The sequence below is a fragment of the Vigna angularis genome, chromosome 2 (assembly GCF_016808095.1).
Source record: "Vigna angularis cultivar LongXiaoDou No.4 chromosome 2, ASM1680809v1, whole genome shotgun sequence".
NCBI lineage: Eukaryota > Viridiplantae > Streptophyta > Magnoliopsida > Fabales > Fabaceae > Vigna > Vigna angularis.
The window spans coordinates 29,297,055-29,308,763 of NC_068971.1; the positions used below are offsets into that span (position 1 = coordinate 29,297,055).

The 11,709-nt window shown below is 37.3% G+C and overlaps 1 protein-coding gene across 1 annotated transcript; it reads right to left on the reverse strand.

Moving 5' to 3' along the window:
- Positions 1–3,687: 3,687 nt before the first annotated feature.
- On the reverse strand, positions 3,688–8,733 carry LOC108329681 (monodehydroascorbate reductase 4, peroxisomal). Its single transcript, XM_017564017.2, has 7 exons — positions 8,382–8,733; positions 8,002–8,053; positions 6,950–7,030; positions 6,020–6,138; positions 5,431–5,650; positions 5,154–5,272; positions 3,688–4,629 (listed from the first exon to the last, which is right to left on the reverse strand). The coding sequence occupies exons 1-7, from the start codon at positions 8,499–8,501 to the stop codon at positions 3,904–3,906; spliced, it is 1,437 nt and encodes a 478-aa protein (XP_017419506.1). The 5' UTR covers positions 8,502–8,733; the 3' UTR covers positions 3,688–3,903.
- Positions 8,734–11,709: the final 2,976 nt, after the last annotated feature.

Genomic DNA, 11,709 nt, shown 5'->3' on the forward strand with positions numbered 1-11,709 from the left:
AACTCCACATCAAGTACTCATATATGTTAGAGATGAAACTAATCCCCACCCCATGCAAAACATATTTCTTAGATATACCCCTTACATGCAACAACCAAACATATTCCATGGTCACTCCCCTTACCTCTAGTTTTCCAGAAAATCTTCAAGAGTTCTTTGATGTCCTAGCTCCTCTCCTCTTGTTGCCCCACCATGGCCACTTCACACCTCTTAGTTCCTCTCTAACACACAACTAAAGTAGCAAAGCAAAGAACCCTTCATTCCTCTCACAAGTGCTCTATTTTTGGGTTGATGTAGGAATGATAGAGATGTTCCCTTCTAACTCTCACTTACGTTTTAAAAGACCCCTCTACACTCAACTTTGGTTTTTCTATTACTTAACTCTACCCTCTCTCCAAACTTAAGTTTATTAAGTAAATGAAGCACACTTTTCCTATGACTTTCATGAACTTGTTACACATTTTTCTCTCCCTCCAAACCATACAAAGCGACAAGCTACTAAAGCTAGGAAGAGACAAAACCCAAAACTCTCTTCTATCAGCACAAAAATGTGACCTCCCTTGCAAAAATCTTCATCAATCTCTTACTTTCTCCAAGCCACTAATCACCATACATCTCTCTTCCGAGCAAAGAAAAACAACCCACATGTAGCTTCACATGCACCATTTGAAAATAATCAAGCAAACAAACAAACTAGTACTTATTCACTCCCTTTCTCTTTTCTTGAAGCTAAGAAATAAGGCATACAACAAAAAAAACCAAAGGCACCTCTTCAGCATAATTGACGTAGCAATGGACAAAACTCCTACAAAAAGATTTTCTCTCTTTCATACATCATGTGGGTCCCACATGTCCACCAATAATAAAAATGCAAGGATGGAGCTAAGGAATGTCTTGGGTAGGCCTCTAAAACTCTTCTACATGAAAACACCATTACACCATTTCCAATTTGTTGATAATATTCTTATTTTCCACGGGTTTTACATTAGTCATTCACTGTCACAGGAGAAAAGATTTTAATTCATTAAAAGAGGGTCTCTAACCTTCCAAACCAAGATTAACAAATTAAATTCCTATCAAATTTACATCACAGGTTCACAATTAATGTCCAATCACAATTCAAACAAGGTATGTGATTTTAATTCACGTAACATGGAAAAACTAACCAATCAATTAAGGTTTTCAAATTTTAATTAGCGTTACACGAAAAGAACATGCGCATATTCAAGTCAATGCAAGACACCAAAAGAAAAAAAAATCCAATCACTAGTGCAGAAAGGGCATTTAACCTATGTTATTTTGGCCTTTTAACGTCAGCTCCAGAACCAACATCTTTGTGGGTGACGTTAGTCAAACGTCGGACACAAAATAGGCCCGACGTCTATAAAGACGTCGGGTCATGTAGTAACCGACGTCTAAAGAGCTCCATAGACGTCGGTTACTACATTACCCCGACGTCTAAAGAGCTCCATGGACGCCGGACATTGCATTAACCGACGTCTACTGCAGCTCGTGTCTTTGGGTAGGGTCGTAGTAACACCTTCTTCCCTTTGCTAGTTTCGTCATAGAAAAGGTTGCGTCTTTTGGATCTCTTATGGCATTTCAACCGAAAACCGAATCTGGGTCCTTGCCTAGTTCCATTAAAACCGACAATGAAAACGAATTAGGCAAGGACCGAAGTTCGGTTTTGGGTTGAAATGCTATAAGACATCCAAAAGACGCAAGATTTTCTTACGAGGAAACTAGCAAAGGGAGAATATGGTACAACACTACCCAAAGACATGAGAAAAACTGCACCAAAACACAACAAAAACTCATTTTAATCGGTTCAAATGAAAGATAATCAACCAAAGACTAATATAATCGGAATAAAAGTACGTTTAAATAGTTCAAAAGAGACAAAAACGCACCTGGAAAAGCAATGCCATGGAGAGAAAAGGTGAGAGAAGGAAGACGATGAAGTGCTCGTAACAACGAATTTCATGTCTCATTTAACAACAAACTAGACGTCGGCTCCCCAGGTTCCCCGACGTTTATTCTCAACTAGACGTCGGTGCCCTCACCAATATGACGTCTAAAACAACTTTCACAGGCCATTTAGACGCCAGTTTGCGTGATCGGACGTCTGTACGGTTGAAAAAAATAACTTTCCATCTACCTGTCAGACATATACACGTCCGTTAGGAAGGGCACCGACGTCTATAATCAAATATAGACGTCGAGGTGGCGGGATCGGACGTCTCTAAGGCGAAAAAAATGACTTTTCACCTACTTGTTAGACATTAAGACGTCTGTTAGGAGGGGCCCCGACGTCTATAATATTATAGACGTTGGGGCCCTGCCTAACAAACGTCTTAATGCCCACTTATTTATGAAAATGCCACTGACCAATAATTTACGTTGATTATTTTGTTGTCCGACGTCTATGGGGTGACGTTAAAGCCCAATTCTGCACTAGTGAATGGAACAACAAAAAGGTTTTAATAATAATTGGAATCAGAACTTACAAAGAGAATGAAAATTACATGTCAGCAGAACACATTAATAATTTCATCAAGTAATAAAATCAACAATATGAATCATTTCATTCATATACAATTTCATTATTTGCAATGGTAATTATAAATCCATAAATTTCATGATTTCAAATTAGGGTTTCTATAATTGAGAAAAACATCATTAATGGAGAATCATAATATTCAAAAATCTGGCTTTGATACCAATTGTAAGCAATTTCCATAATTTCAATTGAATGAAAATATAGAAGATCTTGAATTCTATGCTTCTCATAAATTCCCATATACAAAAATATGAAGGAGAAAAACTTGGATCCATTGCAAAGTTCTCTTAGTAAATGTTTTTCATCCTTTTTAATGACTTATTGATGATATACAATTACTCGGATAAAAAATATTCCATCGTCAAAGTCGTTGTTTATCTATCTTTTCAAGAACATAACTCTTTCACCACTTTTCACAAAAGTAAAACTGTCTATATTTTATGATATTTTACAAACTTTAATAAAATACCATAATACTCTTTTGAAGTAAGAAAAAAATGATTAATTTTAATAACTCTAAAATAATCCTTATAACTTTAATACAATATTCTAATAATAATTACGTTACAATCTTTACATAAAAATTATTCTTTAAATTACATTAACCAAATATTAAATTAATATAATTTATCATTTCATGATATGTGCCTTGGTCTATTATGAATTCTTGAATTGTTGTTGTGATATGACTAGAGTTATTTACTCGTTATAACTCTTTTATAAAGAAGGAAACATCTGCAGTGACAAAATAACAAATATATAAATTGATTAGAAGATTGATAATAGATTGTTTCATTTGTTACCCCTTTGTGTCAAGGAGTATTTTTTAGGAATTGTTTTTATTTTTCAGCTTAGATTTTATTGATTTAGACGAATTTTGATTTTGTCTTCCCATGATGTTTTTGTTTTGTTTTATTTATTTTAATAAAATATTTTCACACTGAGCACATGATAAATGATGATGTGTTGACTTTATTGTAATGTTAGAGTTTCATACCGACGTTTTGGGATGAAGAAACCTTTACATAAACAAAAAAAAAAGTAATCCGATATTATCGTGGTCATGACAAGATTAGCTGTTGAGAAAACGAAACTATTAGATAATATACGGACTCCTGCTGTGCGAATATCTTCCTAATGATGCCCACTTATATATTTTGGATTTGTTTTTGGTACAACAACCGTATGAACAACAGAACTGAAGAATGGTCATCCAGTAAATTGGATCGGATACATAACATGTCAAAATATCCTAATCCTAAGCTTATCAATGTTACAGCTTGAAGATCAGTCTAAAATCCGTTCACATCCTTGCCCATGAATTGGTAATCTTCTTAAATGTTTCACCATCTGCGGCGTTTTTTTCCATAAAAATATGCAAATGCAGCTATTGATGCGGCAATAATAACCCCAGCTGTAGCATGCCAAGCATATAATGGTTTTTCCAAAAGTAGGTCCGAGGCCCTAACCTCCACTGGGGGTGACACCGCTGGTTTCTGGCTAACTGTAACTGCATATCTCAAACCCTGTCTCTCCAGTTCAGTCAAGTCTTCAATTGCTGGCCTTAACCTAGTGACCTTAGCTATAGCTTCATACTCTTCTTTATTTCCACCTTCAAGGAAAGCCCCAACAAGCTGACCCTTGCTTACCCAGTATGCTCCAAATGCACTGCCTGACATATCTCCGAAATATACAACTTCCCCAATATTATCCCCATAAAATTGCCAAGACAATGTGAAGATTCTGGAGTAGAAAAAAGGAATGTAGTCAAATTCTCCAGTTTTGTCTGGTTCCATTATTGCAGCAACGACATGTTTTGCAGACTTCCGAGCTGAATCAACATGCTCAAGTCTTCGAGTTTCCCCAAATGCTTTGACTGGAAATGCTGCAACATCTCCAATGGCATAGACTGAGCTGTTGCTTGACTGCAACATCCCATTTACTTTGATTCCACCTTTCTCCAAAGTAAGCTGGCCTTCAAACAGACCTGTATTTGGACGTATTCCAATTCCCACCACAACCATGTCCACAGATAGCGTGCTTCCGTCTCTAAGATTAACAGCTGTAACCTGTCAAAAGATCCAGTCAGTTATAGGTTGAATCAATAGCAGATAATACTAAAACACATCAAATTGGCATTGTTCTAATCACTTTCTTCAAGGATATGGATATAGACATGGTTGGTTATCATCCTATCAACCACTATCTACTGGATTGATGATTGAAATATCTTTTCAGGAGAATTCACTTCCACTTTGAACTGGAAAAGGTTTGGCGCAATCATCCTCCCATATTTCTTATCCGATATACAATAGAAATTTCTCAAACAACAACAAAGGCCTATCCTAACAGGTGTGCCAGAATATCAGCTACAAGTATCATAATGCTATTGTATCAAAACCCAAAATTTTGGACTTGTCATTTAGATCAAAGTGGTTTTAATGATTTTTTAAGAGTTTTTGCTTTCCTCCATTTTTGTTTATGGAGTTATCATTAAAATTATCAAATTTTATTATTAGGATAATATGTTTCTTTTTCCCGTATCAACACACACATCACAAGCGAGAAAATGTTCCAAAAATAGTTTCAATACCTTCCCAGTGGAGTCAAAATCGAATGATGACAGCACAGTTCCCTTAACGAAGTTTACTCCCCTTGATTTATAATATTCTTCGTAGTAGTTTGCTATTTTTGTGGTGAATAAACGAGCCACTGCAAAATAAACAAAACATTGAGAACGTCTTTCAGTTTTTGAAGTTGTTTTCATTCATTATAGCCACAGATGGAAATTTGTTCAGAATAACTATCACAAACGACATACTCATACATTATGCGTAAATTGTGTTGACGAGTTTAAAAAAATTACTTACTGCAATGTTCCTCAGGGAAAACCATTGTCACATTTATTTTATTGATCACTAGAGATGCTGCACACTCCATGCCTATGTATCCACCACCAATGACAACAGCATTCCCTTCTGGACAAGATTGTATAACATTGACAAGCCTATTTGCATCTGCTATATCTCTTAAATAACAGACATTTTCTGCATCTGATCCACTCACCCCAAATTCTTCCAGCTTCAGAGCCTACACATGTCATTACATATGTGTTTAATATACCGTAAAGAAACTAAATGATCCACTATCTAGGTATGTTGGTGAGTTTATCCTCAAATTATTCCAACACTAGTATTTTCTATGTTTATGGAGAAGATAAGTTGTTCATTAGTTTAAACATGAAGTTCCGAGGAAGTAAAAGTTTTCCAATCTCTTTTAAAGGCAGTGATATTGGATTACAAAGTTAATGTCTATAAAAAAAAGAAAAATACTAGAAATACACAGTAAATAGCCACAACTTCTATCATTTGTCTTTCTTTTCAAGACCATGTGCCCTTTGAGAAGGCAAACTGATTATTTTAAGTATGGAAATTCTGATCGAGAGATTTGTTTTAATACCCGTGCACCAGTAGCAACAATAAGAAACTTATAACTTATGGTCTCTCCTGTTGTTGTTAAAAGTGTCTTGCGTTTCACATCAGCAGATTTAACTCCGGTTCCAAGAACTAATTCAATCCCTGAAAATAAAACAGTTGCAATTTCAAAATATTCAGACATTCAGGATAGCAACTTATATGACATCATAGAAACATTAAACCAAGATAAATATTAACTACATTTCAGCAATCAGCATCATTAAATGAAGAAACTATTTGGAAATAAAAAACAGGAAGTTACTTTCTAGAAGCACACGTGAATACTAATACCCAGTTTCAATGAACAAATTATCAAGCAATGCATTGAGGTTGGTCCTTTCTTACTTTCACCTTATGAAAACTACTTATCCTATATTGGTGATGGAACCTGAAATAATCACCACTTGTAAAAAGAAAAAACCAATAATATAATGTTGTTGAGAGGTGAAGTTTAAGTTCTGCCAATAAATGCCAGAAATATATTGCCTCGTCACAATAGTAATTGCCATGGACTCAACACCCCATTGAATGCAAGTGGAAATGATCAAACAAGGAAATAAATTAAAAGCAGAGATCAGAGGTGACATTCATGCATTTACATATTAAAATCCACCAGCAAACATACCTAGCAAACATGTACATAATTTTATTTAGCAATTCCTTGTTTCTCAATATAAAATAATTCAGCCCAAAACTAAGTTAAATTTTGTCTTCAAAGAATTTTCAGTTAGAAAATTTTGATGCAGTTAGATTGCTGGAGCTATACGGAATCAACTACTGAACTAGATCATTGCAGTATACATCAAGATGTAAGTGGAAATCATTCACTCCATTTAATCTCAAAGGGGGGAAGACAAGCAGCAAAAAATAAAAAGGAAAAGAATACATCAAGATGTAAAAACAATATAATTACCATGTTCTTTATACCATTTGGGAGTTAGCCTCTCCTCATTTGCACCAACACATGTATGAAAGGATGGAAGCCGTGCAGCAGCTGTATGTTGAAAATTTATTTCAGCAACAAGTCATTACAAAATCTTTGTGAAAAAAGCTAAGCAATGGAAGAAATAAAGGAGTCACAGAAATAAGCAGATTCATCTATCTATACTATTTTTAACAGTATGGAAATGAAATTCACATAATGCAAGTGCCATCCTTTGCTCCTCGCCCAATCTGTTAAAGACTGAGAATTTGAAATGGAAAAGGTATGTATATATTATTCACTGTAAACAGAGCTATTACACGGAACAGTATTCTCCGGCAATCACAGAGGCATGCTACGCCAGAGAATGCAAAGCAATTCTGTGAATATTATATAAGAAACCCACAGAATGCCAAAATCTCCCTTCCCTACAAGGATCCTTACACGGGACAGATCCCTTCCCACTAGCTGACTAACTGACAATTTCAGTCCCTAACTTTAATCATTTCCCTTCCTACACTTTCTTATAAATATATATGCAGAATCTTAGGCCGATGTGTCTCAGATTTATTGGCTATTAAACTCCTGAGCCCAACCACAAAATCCTCCAATTTGAACCAGTCAAGTTCACTTATCCATACGTATAAATATCAGATTATTTTGAAAAATAAATAGGCGATACTGTACACAAGGAACCAAAACTAAATAATACAGTTACTGTTCTACAAAAGGTAAACAAAAATTACGAAGACCACTGCAACAAAGTTTTGATATAAGTCTCCAAAGTAACAGACGGAGTTACCAGTCCCCCAATGAAGTCAGATATCTTGGCTGCGGCATTCAAATTTAAAAACAGTACAGAGATATCACTTAACAGGAAGTTAAGACTCATACAAATATAAAGGTTTCAGCCATATGCCAATAAGAGAGGGATTTTCTATTTAGACAGAAGTCCTAATTTTAGGAGATTAGATTGTTTAATGTAAGAGACAGAGAGCATGTTGGAAAGGAAAGGATTAACTGACACAAAGAAGAGTCTATACCTTCTGGAAGCAAAAATCCTTTGCTCAATGCAGGCCTTTCATAAGGAGCAACCTGAGTCAACCATTTGAGAATGTTTAAATACTTGTCACCACGTAAAGAAGAAATAGAAATATTTGGGCTTCGACCAAAACTTAATTTTGACGTCAGTGAATGAAATATAGACAAGGTCATCAATTGAAAAGAAAAATAATCAAACTTTAATGAAATCAATCACAAAAGCAACTCAAAACCAACATTGGAAAAACAAAATTAAACACTCCAAATGATTTGAAGGTAAGAGGTGACAGCCGAAACTCCATTGTGCAAAGCAGGTTTGCATAGCCAGACCCCATAAAGTTTAAGATATTAATTAAAAAAAAAGGGAGGTAATTATTCATACCGGTTCGTCGGAAATGATACAGAGTTCACCATGAGAGACTCCTTTTTTGACGAATTCAAGAGCAGCATAGCCAGCAGCCACACCTCCCCCAAGAATCACATACACAAAGGCTCTCCCCATTTCCCAACTTCACATCCACACAAAGCAACGCAAGGCAACAAAACAAAACGCCTTCGGTTATATTTATCTTCAATTTAAAAATCGAGGGTGCTTAAATTTTTGGGAGCGCTTTCTTCCAAGACACTCCCACAAAATCTGAAGATCATGAACGGGACCCACAACCACGACGGAGATATCTGATGCGTTTACCCTAATACCCCCAAATCATACCCTCTGCAAAACTCCATTGTTTCCACATATTTTAATAAAATTATCCATTGCATATTTTTAAAGATATAAGTGATTAATGAGATATGATCCATCACAGCCATTCATCTTGTCTTACCGTGACAATTAAGTTATCCACCATATCTACGTTGTCTTGGTACATATCAGCCATTTGATTAATTTATTTAACCCTCCTTACCTATTTCAATTTCAATGATTCAACTAAAAGATTTTTTTGCGGTGAAAATTAAAATAAATAAAAATTATACGTTCTTAAAATCTCATATATATAAGTTTAGATAAAATGATTTTCTTATATTGAAATTCAATAATATATAATAAATATTTATCAATAATATACGGAAAAAGAAAATAACTAATATTTTAGACTTATTTTCTATTTTATTATAAAAAGTTATACTACATTTTTTTAAATTTGATTTTTATCAATTTGATTGATTTTATGATCGATTTAATGTCTCAGTCAAATTTGTTATGGAATTATTTCTCGATAATATCAATTTTTAAAAGGGTGACATTTTATAATTTATGAATCTCTAATATTTTGTTTCTACTAAAAGATTAAATGAAAACTTATATGTTCATAGTTATGTTTCTCGGAGATTTATTTCGATTATTCCATATTCGTTTTTTAATAACTAAATTTCTTTGATACGAGGTTTTCTTCCGGTAAATGTACTGCTCGGACGGTAATCACAGTCCACAACTTCATATCCATATGATCGGAAGGAACAACCGACATCACAAGTGTAAATGATTAATTTAAGGAGATTAAGGTAAATTATGTTTAAGGGTATTGGACCGGGATTGGGCCAAAATTAAACTATCGCTAATCCTAGGTCCATGTTCAAAAACTATAAATATAAATCAAAGGTAAAAGGTAGGTAGAGACAATTACTGTGCATTTATTATTGTCATTGTCGTATTGGATTACCGAACGGTTCAACTACTGACTTTGGCATCAGAGTGCCTTTAACAAGTACACCCCCGGGCGGACGAGCAAACAAGAGGTGCATGGAGCGAGACCGGACGGCGAGAAAGGACAAATTGTGAGGGTATACAGTAACTCAACCCTATAACCGAAACATTTTGGCGCCCATCGTGGGGCCGAGTTGCTTGATAAGCCCAATGGTGACCACGTGAAACATGAACATTGACGACCCAGTAGAAATGATTCGGATGTTGCAACAAAAAATGGAGATGCAGTAGCGCCACGAAGCAAAACTCATAGCCGTTAGGGCAGAATGCTCGACTCGGATTGCCCAAGAGAAGGGATCGGGGGTAGGTGAGAAGGAGGGAGAGGAGCACGCTAGGGAGTGCGACAAAGCCACTCTGGAAGACAAAATTGAACATAGCAGTATGCCGGACGAGACGTGGAAACCAACTGAGCCGAGAGTTGATGGGAGTAAGGCCAAATCTGTCCATGCTAAAAGTGTTGCCGTAAACAAATTATTAATAGTAAAGATCGAGAGCTCCTCCATCCTACTTCCCTTTGTCCAGGAAATCATGGATGTCCACATATCAGAACAATTTGTCCCACCAAGTTCAAGATATACGACGGGACAATAGACCCAGAGGCCTACATCAAGACCTTCACCAACACGATGGCGTTCCGCACAGGCAATGACGCCATCTGGTGCCGAGCGTTTTCCCTTTCCCTGGAGGGGGAGGCGATGGAATGGTTCAATTCACTTCCTCCCAACTCCATCGAGAATTTCGCAAGATTGCAACACATGTTCAACCGTCAGTTTGTGAGTAGTAGTACTCAGGACTTGACCATCTTCGAGTTGGTAAACCTAAGGCAAGGGAAGGAGGAAACTTTGAAAACATTCATGGATCGTTACCAGAAAACTATACGACAGGTAAAGGGGCTAAGCTTGGAACTCGCCCTCTAGTACGTTCTCCCCGCCCTCAAGCCAGGGCCCTTTAAGGATAGTGTTTGCTGGCGAGCTCCTAAAACCATGGAAGAACTGCGAGAGAGGGCAGCCAATGAAATAAGAGTAGAGGATATGAAATAGTCATATAAGAAGGAGGGCCAGGAGATCAAAGGAGATAAAACTGACGGGAAGAAGTCGGACGGTCAACCTGGAAAGCCCAGAGGGTTCAAGCAGCGAGAGCAACCTAGGGGACCACGATTTCAGCAGTATACCCCATTGAACATCCCTCGAGCAAGAATATTGCAGGAGGCCTTGAGCGCTGACGTAATCCACGAACCAAAGAGACAACCCACACCGCCCGGGGCGGATGACAACAAACACTATTCATACAAAAAAAAAGTGGGTTACACCACAGAGGAGTGCGCGACCTTGAAGAACAAGATTGAAGAACTGATCTGAGCGGGACAATTAAAGAAATACGTGAAGGTTGATCGTCCCGAGGCACCATTACAACAACCGCGAAGTCCCCGACGGGCAAGTCCACGAAGGCCGGAGAGGCATGAAAGATCGAGGCATGGTCAGATAGACCACTCTCGGTCCAAAAGGCGGAGAAGCTAGATCCGCAGCAAGAGCCACGACTGCCCCTTACGGGGAGACATTAACACGATATTCAGAGGATTTGCGAGTAAGGGTTCATCATCGTCCACCCAAAAACGACATGTACGAGCCTTACAATCCTTCCACGCGGTGGACAAGCCACGAAGAACAATGCCGCCCATAACCTTCTCGGACGACTATTTCCACGCCCCCGACCCCGACCAAGATGACCCTATGGTAATTACTATAGAGATCGCTCGCTATAGCGTCAATAAGATGTTGGTTGAGCAGGGAAGCTCAGTGAGCATCCTCTACTGGAAAAACATTCCAAAAGATGGATATCTCGGACGACCTGATCGTCCCGTATAACGAGCAGATAGTGGGCTTCGTGGGCGAGAGAGTAGACACTCGAGGCTATGTGAATCTGTGCACTCGACTTAGAGTCGACCGGGATAGTGAAGAAAAGAGGGTTAGATACTGTTTAACCCTCGACAAGTGTAACCGAA